The 23,193-nt window shown below is 35.2% G+C and overlaps 1 protein-coding gene across 6 annotated transcripts in view; it reads right to left on the bottom strand.

The window, feature by feature from the left end:
- The window catches only part of ETV1 (ETS variant transcription factor 1), an 88,158-nt gene extending 65,954 nt beyond the window's left edge, over nucleotides 1-22,204 (bottom strand). Inside the window, exons 1-6 of one of the 6 annotated variants that reach the window (XM_058296933.2) lie at nucleotides 21,756-22,202; nucleotides 21,472-21,659; nucleotides 21,214-21,345; nucleotides 20,299-20,386; nucleotides 18,812-18,859; nucleotides 9,725-9,778 (exon numbers count right to left, since the gene is read on the bottom strand). In XM_058296933.2, the coding sequence (XP_058152916.1) occupies nucleotides 9,725-9,778; nucleotides 18,812-18,859; nucleotides 20,299-20,386; nucleotides 21,214-21,258 (235 nt within the window). In that variant the 5' untranslated portion in view covers nucleotides 21,259-21,345; nucleotides 21,472-21,659; nucleotides 21,756-22,202. The other 5 variants (XM_058296936.2, XM_071215141.1, XM_058296932.2 and 2 more) reach the window with 5 other exon arrangements.
- Between the last annotated feature and the right edge of the window lie 989 nt (nucleotides 22,205-23,193).

The following is a 23,193-nucleotide window of genomic DNA, read 5'->3' as shown; positions in this document are numbered from 1 at the left end:
ATAACAGAAAGGGAGTGGGGAGAGACAGGCATCAAGGAGACCAAGTCAAAAGTAATAAAACTAGATGAAAGTGGAGGGTATGGTAGCACAATATTGTGCCTATTATTAATATTACTAAATCATACCCAAGTGGCTAATGGGAAATTGTGTTATATGTTACCACAATAATTTTTTTTTAAAATGAAGGATCTTGAGTGTCTGCATTAGGATAGCATCAGCAGAATTTAAAGAGGAGAGGGGGAAAATGTTTAAAAATAAAAGAGGAGTGATATTCTAGAAACACTTTGGAAGCAAAATCAATAAAATTGCTAATTGATGGATATGAAAGAATAAGGGACAAAGATGAATTCACATGCTTCAGGACAGCTGACTGAGTGGACACGTACACTCTGAACTGGGATAAGGGAGACTGACATAAGATTATTGGAAATATGAATTGGTTTTGAACATATCGTATTTGAGATAAACTCAATTATTTATATTAAAAAAATAAAAAAAATAAAATAAACCCAAACTGAGATCTACTCAGTTACTGAAATCAGGGATAATATCCAATATAGTTAACAAACAGTACAAGCTCAGGTACCAACCAGTCAGAACTGGGCAGTGGTCTGATCAAATGTACAATTGCCAGTGGTAGAAATAAAATGATGTGCTGGCTGAAAATCAGTCCAGATTGAATCACAGCAAAAGGGCCCTGGCTATTTCTTTGTGGCAGTCCCATGGCATAGATGCCAAGTTCATCTTATGCACTGTTTTAAATCAGTGCTTCAATAACTTAGACATATTTTCTATGCACTTTAAAATTAAATAGTGGAAAGCAGATTTGGTTCAACTGATAGAGCATCCACCTACAATATGGAAGGTCCAGGGTTCAAACGCAGGGCCTCCTGACCTGTGTGGTGAGCTCGTCCACGAGCAAAGCAGATTCACGCAAGTAGTGCTATGCCACGCAACAGTGTCCCCCGCATAGGGGAGCCTCACGCAAAAGAAGTGCGCTCTGCAAGGAGCCACCCTGCGCGAACAAAATGCAGCCTGCCCAGAGCTGATGCAGGAAGATGACCCAACCAAAAGAGACACAGATTCCTGGTGCCACTGAGAATCCAAGTGAACACAGAAGAACACACAGCAAATGGACACAGAAAACAGACAACAGGGGGCAGGAAGGGGAAAGAAATAAATAATAAATAAATCTTTTAAAAAAATTAAATTGGGAAACAGACTTTGGCCCAGTGGTTAGGGCGTCCGTCTACCATATGGGAGGTCCGCGGTTCAAACCCCGGGCCTCCTTGACCCGTGTGGAGCTGGCCCATGCGCAGTGCTGATGCGCGCAAGGAGTGCCGTGCCACGCAAGGGTGTCCCCGGCGTGGGGGAGCCCCACGCGCAAGGAGTGCGCCCGTGAGGAAAGCCGCCCAGCGTGAAAAGAAAGTGCAGCCTGCCCAGGAATGGCGCCGCCCACACTTCCCATGCCGCTGATGACAACAGAAGCGGACAAAGAAACAAGACGCAGCAAATAGACACCAAGAACAGACAACCAGGGGAGGGGGGGGAATTAAATAAATAAATAAATCTTTAAAAAAAAAAATTTAAATTGGGATGAATACAGTAATTATTAATATTAGAATACATAACTATGAAAAAGCCATGTTATTCTTTTTAATCCCCCATCATATGAAATTAACACATATATTGATAGTCATCCACTGAGAAATCCAGTGGACACACTTCTCAGCAGAGTATTTTTTGTAGAAAAAAAATATATAAAATTGAAGAACCAGAACCTAAGCACATTTGCTTCAGTATTTAATGGTTCAGAATCTGAACATACAATATTTATGCATAGACACTGATTCCTGTGCATTTTCACATTGCTTAACATAGGGGTAAAATACTTCATTTATCAGTTACATGCAATTAGAAAATGAGCTCCAAGACGGGAGAGGTACTTTTCTGGTTTATGTCCACCACTGTGTCAGCACTGCCTAGAATGGTGCCTGGTACATAAGAGAGGTTCAAAGAAAATATGTTGAATGAGTAGACCTTTAAGGCCTCATAAACATACTTAGCATCCTTAATAATACTATAAAACAGTACAGACATATGCACTCCATAAATATGTTAGACTAAAACCTCATAAGCAAAAAAAGTAGCAAACTGTTACACTGTTAAGACTTAATTCATATTTAAAATCATGAAACGAAAGACAATGGGCACGGCTCTTATTTGTAAGAAAAAGATCATTCCAATTTTGCAAATAGGAATATGAATATAAGATTTCCTTACAGTGAGAAATAACTAGGGAAGCAGATGTAGCTCAAGAGATTGAGCTCCTACCTACTACAAAGGAGGTCCCAGGTTCAGTTCCTGGTTCCTCCTAGAGAAGAAGAGCGAAGACAGTGAGCTGGCACCAGGGGCTGGATCAGAGAGCTCATGCAACAAGATGACGCAAAAAGGAAACACAAAGAGGAAAGACAACGAGAGACAACAAAGCAGGGAATGGAGGTGGCTCAAGCGATTGAGCACCTCTCTCCCACATGAAAGGTCCCAGGTTCAGTTCCCGGTGCCTTCTAAGCACTGTGTGAAGACGACCACACACAGTCAGCACACAGCAAATGGACACAGGGAGCAGACAGAGAGCACAAACAATGGGGGCAGGGGGAATAAATAAATAAAATAAATCTTAAAAAAAAAAAGAAATAACTAAAGGTACACTCACAATTTAAAGCTCTTCTAAAAAAATCTAAATACTCATAATAGGATTGCAAAGTCAATGACTAAGAGAAACTGAAACAAACTGGTCACTAGTTTAATAATGTGGCAGTTACAGGAAAAAAAAAACCATCCTGGCTAAACCCTATATTTAAATAAAATTTAAAAGATTGTATACAAAACCATTATAGAAAAGTACTTTTTATTTAAACCTAATCAGGTATTATATAAACAAGATTTTTAATCTAGCCATTCCTGATACATTATCAATAGATTACTTCTTGAGTTAACATTACCCTCAGCTATTGTCAAATGCAAGTAGTGCATACTGGGGTATAATTCATTAGATTTAAAAAAGCAACAACAAGCTAACCATTTTTACTTAGTGAGACACAGTACAAACTCTCATTAAGAAAAAATTCAATAACAGACAGAAGCAAATATGCACCGTGCATATTAAGTAGATGTTCAATGTTATAAAAGAAAACAAAATGCAAACACAAGTGACACAAATAAAATCTCATAATAAACACTAAATATGTACTTATAATATAAATGTCCACTAGAAGATAGTCCAGCTCAGGTTATTTCTTATTTATATCTGATTTCACAAAATTTAGATATTCTTTGAAATGGTGGTCCCAAAATAAACTTATTTTCATGTCTGCTTTGGTCTTATTTCCCAATACTATTATATGTTGTATTTTACATCACTATATATAAATGTATGTAGACATATTAAAAATACTGGGAAAAGACAGTAATATTCAATTCTGAAAAAAATTTTCCATCTTCATTTCTTACCTAGATTTCACAACAAATACTATTTGGCTCTTTGCCTAATAAGTCCAGAAACTGCATAAAAATATATTCACTGAGTAAAGTGAAGTTCAACCAAATATGGCAAAGATAACTTTTCTCAAAATAATTTGCTGTTAATTATAAGCAGAGTGGATGGAAATATACATTGACGTACTTGTTTTCAGCATGTTTCTGAAGTCAATTTCTAGGATATTTTGTTATATTAAAGGCAAAATTAATGAAGGATAAATAGGTCATTAAAGAAAATGCCAAAGAGTTTGGCTGAGACATATATACTTTAGCTTTCAGCTGTAATGACCCCACACCCCGGTTTTGTGGGAGGTTTTTTGTTGTTGCTCTTATTGTTTTTTCATCTTGGCATTAAGTCTGAAATATCTATCTTAGGAAAAATATCTATGATAAAACCAAAAAATAATAATAATAATTGAAAAGGAACAACTGAGACAGACTTTATTAAAATTAAGACTGATGCATTTTCCTAGCCATAAGTATGTTAATACTTTATAGTAATTTCTAGTTACACAATATTTTCCTATTAATTCTGTTTTTATCCTAAAGTCCACTTTTAAACTCAAGTAAGCACTCATCATATTTTAATGTAATCTTTCCTTTTTTCTTGCCTGTGGAGCAAGTGTTACAGAATCGTATGTCCTGGCCTGAGAGGTTATTTAGATCCCTGTCACCTTACAGTCAAGTAACAAAGGTTAAGTGACATGCCCAAGTCCCACAACTTAAGTTTTTCTTCTTCTACTGAGCTAGATTCCTGTAATGGTATCTTAAACACACATTCTTGCAAGATGGAGCCTATTTTCCATAGGATTTGTTTGTACTTCATAGATGTATTCCTTGTGAAATAATCAAACACAAAACTAAAATTTTCATCTTGAAAAAGTGGCTGCTGGGCTCTAAAATATGATAGATGTGCACATATGTGCATCACCAAAGTAAGAGGAGAGTATCTGCTGACATGAATTCCTACTGGAAGCACCTAGAATAGATCTCAGGCATAGAACTCAGGTGAGGAAAGTGGGAGAATATTCATACCTGAAATGGATAGTTAGACTTGTAATGCAGTAACATGTTTAAATTGGCCTCAGAAAAACATGGTAACAAACACATGTTCTCAAATGCCAGAAACTGGACTCCACTTTGAGTTTGTATTTTCCTGATAAAAACAGTCAGAGGAATGAAAGAAGACTAAGCCTTTCTGGCAATCATATCCACAAACTTAAAAAGAAACAGAATGAAAGCAGGAAACTTGGCATAAGGGCAGATCCATCAAGAAACACAAATCATGTATGGAACTTTCCTAGCATGGGCAAGTATACATTTATAAATTATTACATCAGGGTCTGCATTGACCTATCTGCCTTCAGTTTTTCTTAAGAAACAGATAATTTGTTATGGTATTTCTTTTCCTACTTCACTGCAAAATGAGAGGCAAAGTACTTTTCTTTTCAAAACAAATTAAGAAAACTGAGTGTAATTATGACTTATTAACTTGAAGAAAGTAGACCTTCCATGTAATAGTGGCTTTAAATAGTTGAGTCCCCACACACTGGTTTGTCTTATTTTTAGATAGGCCACTAGTATTATAAATATCAGTTAAAGTAGAGAAGTTTGCAAAAGATAATTTCATAAATTTATTAGAGAAGAGTCAAAGTAATGACATCTGACTTGCATTCCAGTGTGCTTTCTTGAGCATAAGAGAAAGGACTAAACTTACAAAGATCTATCCTGCTGGGAATTTTGAATAACTGTGTAACTGTGGCTATATCCCTGGGAGTGGTCTGGAGATGGGAGAACATGAAATGTACATGTGAACATCATCATTATGTGAATCACTGTAGAGAAAAGACTGAAATGTTTTCATATAACCAAATAGAAATTAGTAATAAAAATAAAATACCACACAACCTCATAATGAAAAAGAAAATGGGAGGTGGTAGATTTTAAAAGACTGGTCTATGATTGAACATACAAGAATAATATTAAAAGTAAATTTAAATTCATAATTTATAAATATTCAGTTTATACAGCGTCTGAGTTATGAAAAAAATGTGTTTCTAGGGAACAAAAATTTTGTTAGAATCATGTTACTTGTTTTGCTTAGCCTTCACTCATTTCCTAGGATGAACCTATAAGGAGTTTTTTGTTTATTACTTGTTTTCATTTGTTTTTAATGTCTATATGTGCTTCAAAGATTAGCCTCCTTCAAAAGTTAGCAAATTATAGTATAACATCATTAGAGTTTATATTTCCAATTGTAATATTTTGTAAATAAAAGAATGCTCAGGAAAGTTTCAGAAAATACCCATGTACTATATTTTAATCTCGTTTTCCATCATTTTTAATGCTCTTTTCTCTATTCTACATATATTTAGCCACTTAAAAATCAAATGTTCTGTAATCCAGAGTTGAGCAGAATTTTGTTTATTCTCCTAATCTGCATTAGTCAAAGGGCTAAAGCAATAAAAGCAAAAGCAGAGCATTTTATTTGATTGAGGAATGTAAGGAAATCTGATTATCCCCATTTGTAAAAATAGCCCTATAGAATTTATAGAAGGACCACACTGGGGGTAATGGCATTTCTTTCCATTCTTAGAAAGACTGGATCCCTCTGCTCCACTAAACAAATCCAGAAAGACGATACTCCAACATTTGAAAAAGGCATCTAAGGAAGACAATACAACCTCTCATTTCCAATATTTGATAACCCTCTCCTTCCAAAAATCTTCCTTAGAATATAATCCAAATGTCCTATTCCTCTCTTTAAATCATTTCCCTCTTCTATTTTCAGTAAAGATTGAAATTAAATGGTTAACATCATCTGAATCACAGCCCTCACTTTAGTGAAAACTTAAAGCACAGCACTTTCTTTTATTAAAATTATTTCCAATCTGTTTTTACTTTTGCATAAATTTACTTTACAATTAGGGTATTTGATTCGCAAATCCTAAAGCCATATTTTTTAAAACTGTAAATTTTCACCAACTGGAAGTAAAAGAAAACTTTATTACTGTGAAATGTTTGATTTAACTTTCATGGTTTCCACATGCTTTTCCAGAATGAGACTATATATATTGTTTTAATTCATGATCACTATGTTTCAATCTTAAGAAGAGAATTATGACTCTGAAAATACTTAGTAGAAAATAAGCACTATGAAACTGATTATGATTATGATAACAATTTTACTTTTTGTGCTTCTATAACATGCAAGTCATGCTAAGTATCACTGGCTCCTAATCCTTTATCAAAGAAAGCACATATCCAAACTATAATATAATATAATATGTATAAAATACACTATGCTGTCAAGTCCCACTAACTCTGCAGGGTAAGGGAGGCAAAAAAGGATTAAGAAAGACTTCAAATGAGTAATATCTACTAACTGAGTCTGGAGTAAGAGGTTCACCAGACTGCAAAGAAAAAGGTAGAAAACTTTAAAGCAAACTGAGCATGTACAAAGGCAAACAGGCACAAAAGAGATCAATCTGCTTGGAGAATTGTAAATAATTTAGCATGACTATAGCCCAGAGAAAGGAAAGGGATAAAGTACTTGAATAACGAGAGCTAAAGCAAAAAAAAAGTAGTCAAGGTCCAGGTTTATAGAGCAGTTTTCTGTACTCCTAAAGAATTAGGACTTTGCCTTGATGGAAATTTAAGGAGAAAATTGACATAGTCAAGTAACTGCATGTTAATGCAGTTACAGAGGATGAATGGAAGGGGTTATTATAATTGAAGGCAAAAACACCAATCAAAAAGCTGATTCAAAAGTTCAGTCAAGAAAGAATATGGATGAGAACTAAGGCAGTAAAATCAAGAAGAGGTCATGAAATTAAGTTATTTTTTTTCTAATCAAGACATTTTTGAAAGGGAAAGTCAACAACACGATAAGCACCTTGTGGTACATGATAAAGAACTGAGAAAGATCAAGGATAAGTCTCAGGTTTTAGGCTTGGATATTGAAGCCATTAACTTAGAAAAGCAACAGGAAGAGAGGAGAAATGTGGTCAAGAAAAATAATGGTTTCAACGTTGGACTTGCTGAGCGTGAATTGTCTGTGGAGCATCACGTTGAAGACCAGGCTTGCTGTGTGAAACATCACACTGACGCCCAGCTGAGGGCTGAGGGGCTGAGTCCAGACGTGTTGCCTTTTTAGAAATTTGTTGCAGGACACTAGTGGTGGATGAGGTAAAGATGTTTAGTACACAGCTGCAGAGGAGATACCCTGGCTGCAGATACCAATTTAGGAGGCATCACTACATAAAGCTTTGCTGACCAACACAGAAGCCAACAACCCCACATGGCTATTTAAATTCAAAGTAAGCAAAAGTGATTAAAATTTAAAATTTCAGTTTCAGTCCCACTAGCTACATTTCAAATGCACAACAGCCATTGTGGTGAGTACCCACTATATTGGACAGCACAGATGTAGATCACTTCCATTATCATTAAAGAGGAAAGGTGTGGAGGCAGAACCCAGGGAGAGAAGAGGTACATGAAAAGGAGGACATAAAAGGAATGAAGTGAGAAGGAACAATCAAAAGAATATATGAAGGGGAGTGGGTGTAGCTCAGTGGTTGAGTGCCTGCTTCCCATGTACAAGGTCCCGGGTTCAATCCCCAGTACTGCATTTTGAAAAAAAAAAAAGAATATATAAAGAGAAAGGAAAAATCTTTGTTCCACTCTGACCAAAAGGAGAAAGATTTCAAGGAGATGAAATAGTCAAGAATAAGAAATGCTGAAAAAAGTTCAAATAAGAAAACAAATTTAAAAATTACTTTTTGTTAATTTGCCCAAGCCTTTGATATGGCATTAAAATTTTTACCAGTGTCTTCAGATATAAAATGACTCAATAGCAGTCGAACATTCTCTCCCTACTCTTTAATCTGGAATGGGAGGTCCTGCATAACTGCTGTCCTTCTGGGAGTTTCTATAAATCTTTACTTAAAGTCTCTATCTTTGCTGAAGAGGTTTCTTGAAAGCATATGCCAAGTAACTGTATTCAGGCATCAAAGAGCACAAGAAATTCTCGTCTCAGATCAAAAAACAAGTTAAACTAAAACATAGTAACACGAGAGTTAATATGGAAGATGCTTCACTCCCCTCAATACCTGAGAAATTTAAGGCACCAAACATAAAGGTAGAAAACATTGCTTACGACCATACGTTACTTGAAGTAATGTAGGCATTTATATTAATTTATAAAACTATGGGTTAGAGAAGTTGGAAGGTATTAAGAATTTCTTGTTGCTGTTGCTATACCTCCTGTGAAACTATAAGTAATATGAGAAAATGAATCAAGTAAGATCTTTAAAGAGTGCTGAGAGAATAAATATGTATTAGGACAGTTTCACAATCAAGATGGCATTTATACACTGTACTGGTTATACTCTCAGGCCAATAGCTGAAGTTAGCTGGTAGAATGGCAAAATATAAATATTGGAAATAAATCCCAAGGCAACCATGTTTGTATAAGCAAAATCCTCACTCTGCAATTAAGGGCAGGCAGTACCCCATGAATCACTCCTTATGCATTCTCTGACAATCAGACCCTGGAGCAAAGCTCAGGGAAAGGAACACTGAAGGGACCCTAAGAGAAGCTAATGGCTTCTTCCATTTGGCTTAATGCAATGGAGAAACAAAACTTCAGCTAAAAATTAAATCAAAGCTAGTGACAGTTCATGCATGTAAAATAAAATAGTGCAATAAGTCAATGAACATTCAGTCCAGAATCTTTCATAAGTTATACATTAAATAACACCATGGCTATTTAATTACTGACAGGAAAATGGGACAATACCATGTCCCCCTTCAGCATATGGACTTTTCCCTGCGAACAAAATAGCAAACTGGAAGTAAACACTTGCACGCTCTTGGACAACACTCTCGTTTGCTTCAGGGATATTTATGAAGAACAGGATCATATTTTAATCAAATCGGTTGGCCTTGGTTACTATTAGAGCTCTGTTAATATCACAGAGGGATTCTGCTTGTGTCACAACCTGACAAATAAAAAAGGGCCCAAACTGTAGACTGAAAAAGCACAGGTATTTACAAGAAGAGACCCTGGAAGTAGAAACCAATAAAAGAGAGGCAGAGGGAAGTGAGGAAGAAAAGGAGGAAAGTAGAAGGGAAGAAAAGGATATAAAAGAAAAATGCAAGAGATGAGTCATACTATACTTACAACTTTCAGCCTGATAGTCTGGCACAAACTGCTCATCATTGTCAGGTACCTGAGCTGAAGAAGAAAAAAAAATAAAAAGTAAAAATAAATTAAGAAAGAAACTTCCAAGGCCATGGAATATCAAGTAAGATCTGTCAAGTAAGGACTTTTTAGACTGAGATCAAACCTATGATTATTTGCCAGTGAGCTCCTATTTAAAATAGTATTGACAGCAATATTTAGGAGGGAAAATACAGGGGATCACTGATATCAACTAGAAATATATATATGCCAGAAATATAATGGTGGCCATTATAATCTCTCTGAATTTCACATGCTGGATAGAATATAAGGGACATGTAAGATAGACAATACAGGATTTCTAACAGCTGCAGGGGCCTTTTTAGGAAGAATAGAGCAAAAGGTATTTCAATTCACCCTTTGCCAGTGCTTAAGCAATTCTTATAAGTTTATTAAACAATTCTTTTAAATGATGCACAATTATCACACACACCCCTCTACTTCTATACAATCTAAGCTTTTGGTATGTTTGGCATATTGTAAATTTGTCTACCATAGTTAAAAATGCTTGTCCCAAATTTGGCCAAAATATGGTACAAAGTTTTTAAATGAAAGAACTGTTTTCAAAGATTATGGCCATATATAATAAAAATAACAAATAATGAAAACTAAATTCCATCCTTTCATGCAAAATATTTTCCTGGTGACCATTCAGCACTGATAAAAAGAATATCACTATTTCATCATTCCTAATGTCAAATGAATATCCCATTTTTAGTAAAGGAAAAATACTGAATGGCAAGGACTTAAGGCATTTGACAGCAATCAAAACAAAAACGTACTTTTTCATTTCTATAATGTGTTCATAACAGTTGATTTAGACCACACAATAACCAATTTCCAACTGACAGAATATTACTAAAACCAGTTTTCATACACACACACTAAATAAAATAGAAGTTAGGTTATCTGTAATTTGGTGAAAATATAATAAGTTATCCTAATCAACTTCGACTATAATTTGATTAGCTACTTAACTAGTTTTATACAATACTAATGTTTTTAACCAGTCAAGTCATATTAAACAGTTGTCCATTTTTTTTTTAAAGAACCTATTATGTATGAGGAATCCTTTTAAAAATAGCAGTCTTTGTTGAAACATTTCAGAATGGGTTAAAAAAATTCTATATAAAAATAAATTAGTTTGTGGAACAATACACATCAAATTAAAGTTTATTTTTAGATCAGTTTATCAAATAGTATTGTTTTAAAAAACAGAAATGTGACAATAAAATTTGTTATATTATTAATAGCCTAATTATCCAATGACAATCTTGTCTTAATATTATTAAAACATATGCAGTTTGACATGCACTGCTTCCTAAAAATTTCTTCTACACACCAATGCTTAAGCTTATTAAAAACACACAATAAACCCAACTGCCAAATGAAACCAAACAAATTAAAACTACTTTAAGTTATAACCAATGCCTATTTAATCAGCTTATTCTGCAAGGAGATCTTTCCCCATCGGAAACCCTAGGTAAAAACTTTATGAGTCAAAAAAACTTTAAATCATAATTCCAACACCTGCTAACTGTGCAACATTGGGCAAGTTGCTTAACTTCTCTGAACTCTATTTTACTAATCAGTGTTATGGTGATAATAAATGGTTTTTAAATGAAATAGTCTAAGCACTCCTATACACAATGGCAGATACTCAATATATATTACTTATTTGTTTTTCCCAATCCCTCACCAGCCACCCATTTCTATTTACAAGAAACCTACTTCAATTAAAATATAATACATAAGAAACCTACTTCAATTAAAATATAATACATAATTCTAACAAATTATATTGGAGAGGGATAAAAATAAGAACAAAAATCTACACATTAGCATTCTCTTAGCTATTAACAGTACATAATTTTTGACATTGCAGTAAGTTTATTTTCTCATTTAGAAATTTAGAAATTACATGTGGAGTAGAATCCTTTAAAATAAGTCTTCACACCAAAAAGATTACTAACGTGTTTTCATATGTATTTAACAAATAACAGTGGGTCCGGCACATTTTTTTTCCATCATACCCATGTTTTGGTTTTCCCTCTAAATTAACAGCTAAACAGATAACAATTGAGATGTAAAATTATCAACCACAGCAATTACTACGCTTTTAAAGAGCCAACATTTACAAGAATCTAATAAAATTGTAATATCCCCTTACAGGAATTGTTAAAAATAGCTCATGAGTAACAAAAGTGTATTTGTAACTAAATATGCTGGTATGAATGCCCTAAAGGCCAGATTTTTTTCCTTACTATCACAAGACAAAGTTGCAACTCTACAATATATGTAAATATCTATCTATTTATCTATATCTGGAAGAAAGGCATAAAAATCACTGATGGATGTATGGTGAGTGTTTGGATGCCTGTGCAAAAAAAAACTTTAGGAGCAGAAAAATCTAGAAGTTATACTTCACAAATACACAGAAAATAGCTGCATACTAACAATTTGTAAAAGTAAGAATAAAAATTGCTATTTCTGTACTAACTCCTTAACATACTGAATAAATACTTCACACTATGCTTGAACATTTTACAGAATTTTAACAAAAAACATATGACTCACATTTTCACAGAAGCTAATCTTAAGAAACTGAATAGACCAAATGAAGCAGCATGCTACTTAAATAGACAAAGGCTTAAGTATACCTCTAATTTCAAGTTAGACTAAAAGGAAAGCAGTTAACTAAAAACACAAGTTGGATCTGGGCAAGGAAAATATGACAAACTATGGCTGCACTTGTGTCATACATTTTTTTCTTCAATCCACAGTAATTCTCTGAAGTAGCAAACTACAGCTGCCTGGAAATTTGTGGCAAGCCATATCAACTCCAAAGTTGAAAATTAACAAGAGAAGCCAACCTAAAAAAAAATTTGTTTTATTACTATCTCTTATAAACTATGCTTGAAATGATCACCTTTGGGAATGAAAATGTTTCCCTCCATACTACGTAATTAAAGAGGAAAGAGAAGAGGAAGAGAAGAATAAGGGGGGAAAGCATATACCAAAAGACCAATAAAAGGCTTTCAAGAAGATTAAGCATGTGGATTTTATTGGTAATAGCTAGAGCGGTTCTATCAGTTCATTGCACATTAATAGACAAGTTGCCATCAAGTCTCAGGATCTGGGCTTTAAAAGGATAGTATCTGCACTCTCAGCTATTTGCTTTACCTAGATTATTATCCAAAGGTTTTTTTTTTCTTTTTCCTCTTACTCTTACTACAGAGCTGAACATATATATTATAGAAAAGAAATCTATAAAATTATTAATCATGACTATATGCCAAAGAACCATCAACCCCATTTTTAATTTGATATCCTTTCTTAACTAAATTTCCTTGGGGGTAGGACGGACAATTTTTAAATATAACTTGCCTTTATTTTATGTCTATTTTTAACTTTCAAATAAAATAATTATCACTTAAGAAAAGGAGAAATATTTTACAAGGTTGGATATAGGCAAGTAAAAGCCCCCCATTTTCTTGCAAACTAGAGGCCTGCTTAGTTTTCGTTTAAGTATAGAAAAAAAGTAGAAAAGTACAAAACAACCCCACAAATGTCAAGTATAAAAGGGGTTAATATTTAATTAAAACCAGTTCTATCCACTGTAACAATGACCTGGAGCCAAACAAGGCGGAAGATGCATGAGTCATTCTTTCTGCCAGTGAATGAGACAGCTGATCTCCTCAGCAATTCCTCAAGACAAGCAGGCAGAACTGGAGTTCTGCCTCCATTCACAAAAACACAGTCCAGCCTGAGCCATGTGGCCCAACTGCAATCTTTCATGTCACACCCTTCCAAAGAGCTAAAGCAAGTAAACTTGAACTTGTAATATAAACACTCCAGTTTTAGTGCTCTGTCCCAAATACAACTAAGACCTGCTAAGGAAAATATGTAAATAAATGACAAGTTTATGAAATTACCATATATGTATGTACTTAACCTATCCTGCTTCACAAGGGAAACTTGTCAAGAGTGAAAGAAGGAAAGAATGAAAGAAGGGAGAAAAGGAGGGAGGGAATGAAATAAGGAAGGAAGGAAGGTTGGAAGGGAGGGAGGAAATAAGGAGAAAAACCATTAGTGAAATGCCTTAATTTGTTGCCTACTATTCAAATTTTCTTTATTATGAAATAATGGATAGTTGCTGAATTTTGTAGTATTTCACTTTGAATCAAAGGGCAAGTACTGAGCTTCTGTGAAAAAAATTTTAAATGTATCTTAAATAAAAGTAAAAGAGTAAGAAAATCTACCTTTACACAGTGGTATTCTGTTTAATTCTTAAAAACACTTCAGGCCATGGAACAAAATAATCATGAGTCCACTAAGTCTGGTTTTATACCACATCTGCTTTTAATATGAAAATGATTGTACCAATGTGCAAGCACTAATTAATGCAGAAATATAAACATTCTTAAACAAAAAAAGGGATCTTTTTCCCCATGACAGAAATACCTTTAATATTTGATAAAGGCAATCTTTTTATATACTCTAAAAGAAAGATAACAATGCGTTTAAGTTGTGTCAAATCAGCTTCAATTCTGCTGGCCTGACCATCAGTGACTTGAAAACTTAAGGATATAATTCATAGCCAACTGTTGTTTTTAGCCAAATATTTTCTCTCATGCTAGAGATTCCAACTCCATTATTATTATTATTTTTAACGATAACACTGTGCACATGTCAAAAGGAATAAAATCATACTACAAAAAACATTTATTAGGATGCTCTGGAAAAATCACCTATGCTATACCAAATCCAATTTTTCTATTTTTAATTTTTTTTTTTTTTTATAAATAGATCCTAGATGAAAAATACTTTATACAGTTCCAATGACTGTTTAGAAATAAAATTCAACCTGCTACCCTTTAAATCAGTCCAAATGAGAAGTCTTTCTTTTGTATTTAGAGTATCTCCTGGTGCAAGAGGGCTAGTAGTACCAAACACACATACACACACGCACACACAAATGTTGTAATTTAATGCTTAATTCAATTGCTTTTTTATGTAAAGCGCATACAATAATGCAGTTTTTAAAGACTTTATCCCTTACTGCACCACATTGGGAGGAAAAAAAGTTCAGGAGTACATATCTAATTTTATATTCCACTTAAAAAACAAAGAGAATTTTTGAAAAATGAAAGTACATGTATTATGACTACTGTATATTGTGGCTGACATGTAGTGCAAATAAAAATAGAACTTACTATTTAAGGGCATTCATCAAAAATGATTTGGACTATAAATTTTGTTATCAGTCATTGAGGTGAACTGAGGAAATAGTAATACCATCTCTACTTTAAAAGCCAAGCTACTATTTGAAAGTCACATGAAACCAACAGAAAAAAAAGCAAAACCTAATATATGAAGTAGTACCTTTTTTGTAAAAATAAATAAATAAATAAAGTAACCTAGGGAGATAAAACTTTGACGTGGAGGTATGGTGGTAGATGAAACTTTGCTTACCACTCAGCAATGAAAAATCTTTTACTCTGATGGTAGCGAATCACTGTTGACTCTTTTCCTTAATACACTGATGAAATGGAACCTCAAGAATCTTCTAGACCACCACTAAAAAGAACATTCAAAAGTACCTATGTTCTTATATTAAATATATCCTGAAATTCATTATTTCTCTTTAAGTTGTGTTAGTTGGTAAGCTTGAACAAGCAAGTTTAGAGAAATGAAATCTCTTTTTAACTCAATTTTACATCCTTCTATTTCTGCCCCTGGCACACACGAGATTCCATTTTAATTCTGAATTTCTAGGACACCAGTTAGAAAAGCACCGCTTAAAACATGATGTGAAAGAATAAGATGTTACTATGATGTTGATAGGATTGATACTTGAAATCATTATTTCAAGGAATCAAATAATTGCAATTGCCTTTCCGTCAGTAGTAATCTAATTCAAAAGATAAAGAATCAATAAAGAATTGTACACAGTAAAATTACAAAATGAAGTTTCCATGGCACAAATATAAAATAGGCACCATCTCTTGATTTCTTCAACTACTATGGTGGTCACTGAAAATATTAGCTTTTCTTTTTTCCTAAGTTCAAAATAACGTGATTGTTTTCAATTGTGATTATATGTGTTTTTAAAAACTCTACAAATAAGCAATGTTAGTACTCGGAATATAAGAGTACTTTCACTAATATAAAGTTATATTCTTCAAGCATATTTTTGATATGTAAGTAGAAATCAATTTTGGAGGGAGAATAGAAGTAGATTTTTAGAAAGGACTTTAGGGAATTGAAAATACTGGTTGGATCCCATCCTCAAATAGTCTGTCTTATTTGCCCCAACTTCCCCTTAGAGGTAAAACACATTTCATAATCTACACTATTTTACCCAGTGTATTTTACCCATTATTTCACGTTATGCTTTAGGTCCAACTTCAAAAAATTCTTGTAGAAAAGAACAGATTAAATATGATAAGGTAAATCATTTTCCAAGTATTTAGGGATTTTGATTATTTTGAAAACATGACTTTCACGTGACACATTACAACTAACTTGACTCTCTTGTCTAATAAGATTTTTAGACCTGTTTAACTTCCCAGTGGGATTCTAAGTCATGGGAGAAACTTGATTAAATGCCAATGACCTTTTTATTTTTTAAAGGGGTCAAAATGCCTGAAAATTCCATGGTGACTTTCTTGGCTACAGAGCGTCATGAAAAGAAATATGTAAATGGTATACAGTCTGCCAATTTGGCAATGCTTTAATTTCTAGATGTCCAATAAGACAAAGAATCGACAAATCTATCTATAAATAAATTAAGATAATTTTGAGATCTCCTCTTAGTTAATATTGTTAAAGTCATGGAATAAATCAAGTTAAAAATGTTAGTGCAAAATAACAAAATTGCATTTAGTTTCTAAAAACAAAACTGAATATGAAGTCTATTAAGAAATAGAAAAAAGAAACTATCTATTAGATGAAAAAATCACATTAACAACATTTTGCTTATTTCATGATTGGATAAATTAATGTACACTATTTTGACAAATCTTTAAATTCTTCTAAAATGCAATATTATTCTTAGTTTGTAAATAGTAGCCCACCTGGGTATTCATTAAAACACTCTGCAGATTAATTTCTGAAATTATTAGTCTTAAGTAAATGTCTGTGTTCCTCGATATACAGTCATTTTTTTTTTAGTTAATTTTATATAAAGCTAAATCTTTAGATTTGATATACAGGTATGTTAACAATCATGAGAAAGAATATTCAGTGCAAAGTTTCAAAAGATAAACTTGGATAGAGTATTCAAATCACTTATTGAGCTACAAGAAACAAAAAGATTCATAAGTTTAAAAAAATTATGAAGCAGATTATAAAATGGTAAGAGTCTGTCACAGATTCCACATTTTAAAATTGCAGGAACAGAGTTGCTATGCACATGCAAAATGTGCCAGCAAGTGCACTGATTTGGAATCAATGAGATTTAAAGATCTTGAGAAGGAACAAACCTTCCAGAACAATTAAAATAGATATTTTGAGTTACTCTGAATAAACGAATAAATTCCCTCATAAATGCAATGACCTTCAACTTTACAAAACTAATACATAAACATTAAAATGGGAACCTCTACAGAATATTTTCTTAAAAAAGTTATGTCTGAATGTATGGGTTATGTTGCAATAACAAGTAATCTATTGCAATAAGTTTCATTTACAAAGACAAGCAAAATTTCTTTTAAATATAAGTAAAACTTTCATTAACACTTACCTGTCATTAACATACAAATACAATCACCCTTTCAAAGGACTACTAGGAAAGCTATTTAACTTTAAAGATTCATAAAGATAGCAAAAGCTCTTTGGAGAACTGGAATATCAGCAAAACAAAGAAACTTACTTTACATGCTAACAGCAACTTGATCAACTGCATGCAAAACCACCAGATAAAGAGCGTCAGCCTGCTTCAAAGTAGCTACAACAATACTTGGGTTGCATTTAAAGAGACCCTCTATCTCTTTACCATCTTAAAAATCTATTAAAGAAATTGCATGCTTCCCATATAATATAAAGACAGAACAGCACAGTTATGTTCAGTGCTTAAATATCCATAATTTTCTCTTTTCTATTTCCCAAAGACATCACATGAAAAAACTAATATTTCACATTAATTATGCCAAATGCAAAAGAAAATTTCAAATTATGGATGCCAACACTTAAGTCCCTCAAAAGTAAGCATTTCTGAAGTTGTATAAAGCTTTACTGAAGCAATATTCCATTGGTCCTATAAAATAAAGTTTTATAAAATAAAAGACATAATAGATTGCACCACAAACTTTTAGCAAAAATTATCTAAAATAAAAGTAATGTCTTTGAATGTCTCCTTGCTATATTAAATAAATCCTAATGAAAGTGAGAAAATATCAAAGGTCAATGTTAACAAACATCACCACATTTTTAAAAATCCTCAAATACCCCAAAGATTTCTTTTAAACCCATAGATTTCCTAAGTTATTGGATACAGACCTAAAGTCCTGTGTTGTGAACAAGGCGGAAAGAAGACACTGGCACTTAAATCTTGAAGCATCCCGTCCTGATGAACCCAGAGAAACTAATTTCTGCCATCAGAAAAAGTCCTCCAACAGAACACCAAATAATGATATGCGCTGCTCTAAAGGAAACAGCAAGCCGGGTTCTGGCTCTAGGAGGTCTCTCGAGGTACAATAATATAAACCTGATCAATTGCAATTAAAATCTGAACAGAGGCTTAGAACTTGAAGTCTTGGTGCATTAGTTCTTGCCAAAAGCAGATGTGATTGTGAGCTGGAAGCAATTTCTCCTGGTAATTTGTGATGACACTGGGTAGTACAGCCCCAGAGTCCCTAAAGACAAACTCATCAGAGGCTCTAATGTATGCATGACACATGAGGTGGCTCTTTTAGAGCTCAATTAATTGGGCTGAACATTAAGACAGCAAGTTCAGGACTTTTTTTTTCCTTCTAGAGTTGCTTCTCTCCCTGCCCCTCCCTTTTAAAGCAATTTTTGCCTTACCTTCTGCAAGCCATGTTTCCTGTAATTGGCTTAGATCTTGAAAGAGTTCTAAAAGAAAAATTAAAGATATAACATAAGATTTGCAAACCTTTAGGCTTCATTGAATGGAAATGTTTGCCATGAAATTGGTATTAAATATCAATTTAATTGGGGTAGGGGAAGCCAATATAAAACGAAAATAGGATCCATAAGGAAACATCTCAAGAATCCTGTCCAGTTTTGTTGCCTACTAGGCAATACTTCTTTAAGAAATAGTTAAACTAAATAATAAAGCCAATCATCCCTTTTTCTTTTTTCTTTTTAACAAATGGCTTGAGAAGCTCAGTGATGCCAAACACAAGTACACCCAGAATCACACACACACACAAACTGAGGTAAAGATGTGTCTGTCTATCTACAGAAGCCTTTCTTAAATACATTTAACACTTGCTAAAATAGTAGTGGAGGAATGATTAGAAACACTGAAAAGCATTTTATTTATTTCTGACTCTTACAAAAAAGATGTAACAGGACCTAGTCTAACTCTCAAAGTACTGTATGTTTTCAGGTTTAATACCTTAAAACTAAAATGGATAACTTTTAAGCATAAGTTTTTGGAGAAAATTTTCTACCATTAGAAGTCTTATTAAAAAATCAAAGAGAAATAATCCCCTGGCACCTGTGACTTATCAAGTCCAAAATGTGTACTCTGTCATGTTGGGGTGTAGATGGGGGAGTGAGATCCAAAATGTGTACTCTGTCCTGTTGGGGGTGTGTGGATGGGGGTGAGACAAATATGGAGATCTGAGGAAGTTTCAAGATTCAGTACACCTAATGTAAATTGTAAATCGAAATCTGATAATTAATCTAAGTATATTAAATTTATTATAAATACCCCATATAGCTGAAATAATTTATAATATGTTGACCTCTTACAGTTCACAAAAACATTCTGTGACCTAGCTGACCAAATAAGGAATATAATTATTAATGGGGCCTTAATTATGATTCAGTGAACACTTTTAAGGCCTATAAACAATATAATATGACTTCACCTTGTAGTCATCAAAATTTTTCAATAAACTTTTGATAGTATATGGTTTCAGTGTAAAGGGGATTGGAAATCGTATAATGTAGACAGAAAAAAATTAAACAGTGCACATAGCTGCTTCATTTGTCCCAATCTTTTAGATATTTTAGAATTCTTACCTTAGTGTCTGGGGTTAATTTTGTGCCATATGGACAAGGATATTTAAATACAAAAGAATAGTTTTAAAAAGGATGTAACTTCTAGGGCTTTTTTCCTCCTTCTTTCATTAGTTTGTGACAGGATCAAAAAATAGTCCCTAATGCAAACTGCCACATTATGTAAATTGCTCCAAATGGAAGTCTGAGTTAAAATCTGTATTTTCAAAGTTTATTATTTTTTAAAAATACTGAAGTGCCCCTTTGCCCTCTCCTTGATGAGGAAAAGGGGAGGAGGGATTCTGCCCAAAATCAAACCTCACCTTCTGAATCATGAGCCAGATCTCTGTTAATGAATTTTCTTTTCCTGACATTTGTTGGTTTCTCGTTACCATTTCTCCCACGCTGACTCTACAAAGGGAAAGATAAAATCCTTTAAAAGAATGTAAAACTCAGATGTCACACACATACACACACACAGACACACACACAAACATGCATATTTAACATAAAGTCGACTGAATCTTCTCTCTGAATAAAAAAGTAAAATTCCGTAGTATCAATTATAATACTCATTTTCTGCGTTCCTTTGACAGTCGAAAGCGTATGCTGAGAATTCAACAGCTAGGGAGCGGCTGACGGGTACCGATCCTGACACCCTACTATTTATCAGTCCTAGATTCACAGTATCTCAGCATCAAAACAACATCAAGCAATTACACTTAAAGTCGTTTTTAGGCTGGATCAAAGATACATTAAAATACAGTGAAATTTATTCTGTCAGACACCCACAAAAAAGAAAGCAGCAAAAAGAAGAGAGTGGAGAAAGGAGAGGGAAAAAATGAAGAGAAAATTAGAGCAAAAAAGAAACAAAAACACCCCATGTAAACAAAAAGTGTCAGCATTTGTCTCAACTTCATTCTTTTCAATGTGGCAGACAAACCCAGCCAGAAACTTTGAGTGCAGCAGCTGCTGCTGCCCTCCAGCTCCTCTTCCACTCATCTTGGGCACTTTAATCAGAAAAAGGGGTCTTAAAAACAAAACTATGCCTTATCCAAACCACGGAAAGGTAAGCTCATTTTGAAGATTGGGCTTCTAGAAGCAGAGTCGCCCTACAGTGGCAACAAAGCAGATAAAGTATCTGCAATCCCAACCCCCTGCCCCCTCCCTTCTCATCTTCGCCCTCCCCCCTGTCGGAGTCAAGTTTATAAACAGCAACTTTCGAACTGATCACTCACATTGGTGACCATGTAAGGCACTTGCTGGTCATAAAATCCATCCATTCTGCTGCTCGTCGCAAATCTCAGCTCAGTGTTTTATATTTTGAGCATTTAGCTGGAGATTTCCTCGGAATCTGGACTCCTATCAACCTAGAGGGGAACAAGATGGCTTTTAGGCTTAAAAAAATCATGAATGAAGCGCTTGAATTTGCATAGCTAATTATCCTCCGACAGTCCCATTCACAAAAATAACCCTCCCTACACCGCCTCCTTCACCTGGATCCAAAGAGAGTTCACAATTTACATATTTTCGGCTGTAGCAAAATTCCGAACAAGAGGCGATGTATTTATTTGCACTCTCGATGTTTCCCTGCGCGGTCGGTGTACCTCGGGCAGCGCTGATTCGCAAATGTGTGCAAAACTAGCAATGGCGATCACCGAGACTTGCTTTGCACCTAACGGGACTAAAGAGAGATACCTCTTTCATAAGGATAGTTTTTGCAACCCACAACCATGCAATTATCCGGAGAGACACAAAAAAAGTTGTCGGAAAGACCCACCTGAAGGCCACGCTAGGTGAACGGCTGCAAAAAATTCCCTCCAAATTTAATAAAACCATTAATTATTGCCCAGCACTTCCCCCTTGGAAGCAGAAAGCGCCTCTGACAGAGCTCAATTCGGTGGTTTTTCCTCTACTTCTCCTCCAGGGGCCTCCAATCCAAACTGATGGATCGCTGCCTCCCATTGGCTCCGCGTTTCTTTCACAAGATCGGATTTCGGGCTGTCAATCAGGCGGCTCGCGGCCCCTTGGAGCTGGTCTCGGCGTCCGGCTGCTCCCGCCGCGGCGCGCGGCGCCCGATTCGCAGCTTTGGAAACATCACCGAGGGAACCGACTCCTCTCCTAAACCGCAGTGCACTGTTAAGACGCCCAGGGACGTTGTTGCCAGAGTGTGTGTGGAGTCGCCAGCTCACACTACTGGTGTGTTCGGTCCACTACTGAAATGATCGCCTTAGAGAACTTGGGGTTCGGTCCAGGTGTTTACTCTGAGGCTCAATCCACTCAGCCCGTGCCTCCCCTCCCCGCGCCCCTCCCCTCAAGGTCTCCCCTCTGGATCTAACGAGAGCCCACCTCTTTCCCTAGCCTCGGTCCCACTAAGCTTTTGGCCCAAGTTCTTTCCCTTTTTCTCAATACCCTTCCCCCTCACCATTTTTGTTATCGAAATAGTTTTTTAGCAGCCATCCTTAACTAAAACTAGATCCTACCCTTGGCGGGACAGAAAAATAAAGCCTCTTGTAATGAAAGCATCTGGAAGTCGGAGAGGAATTGCTTATTAGCAAAAAAAAAAAAAAAAAAGGGAGAGCTGCGTTGGGAGGGAGAGCTGGGCGGACTACGGAGCATTCTAGGTAAGGAGAAGTGTATGAAAATCAAACATGTACCCACATGTGCTTTGGGGAAAGGTGCTTCCAGCCCACTGTGGAGGTGGGAAGGAGCAGAGAGAAGATGGAATTGCTAGGGCGTCCTAGAAACCCGCACTTTTTCTGAGCTTTTGTTTTGTACACAAGGAGGCAGAGGGTGTCACTTACTGTACTGGACGCTTTCACTTCCTCTCGGGCTTTTAAACAACAGGAGCCGGGAGTTGGGGGCGAGCGGTGAGGGGCTCGGGTTTCAAGGGCAGAGACTAGGGCATTACAAAGTGAAGACTGCATCTCTGGAGCGACTTGCCGTAAACCTCCTATGGGGCTTGGAGGACTGGAAGTCACTTAAGACTCCACGGGCCCATGAGGGGCTGGGAGGCCGCGGATAGTACCAGGGGCTCGTTGGCGTTGAAATTCACTCGTGGTCCTAGTGGCGGCCAGAGCTGACCAGCAAAGGACGTTTCCGGCAGCTGCTCCGCGCGTTGAGAAATGTGCTGCATTCTCCGAGTCTATCTGAAAGTTCCTTTCTTAAATGGAACGTTGTGGAAACGCAGTAAAATGGAGTGTAACGCACAAAACTCA

This window comes from Dasypus novemcinctus, chromosome 5 (assembly GCF_030445035.2).
Source record: "Dasypus novemcinctus isolate mDasNov1 chromosome 5, mDasNov1.1.hap2, whole genome shotgun sequence".
Classification (NCBI taxonomy): Eukaryota; Metazoa; Chordata; class Mammalia; order Cingulata; family Dasypodidae; genus Dasypus; species Dasypus novemcinctus.
The sequence above is the reverse complement of the archived record's forward strand: the minus strand, read 5'-3'. Positions and strand labels throughout refer to the sequence as shown.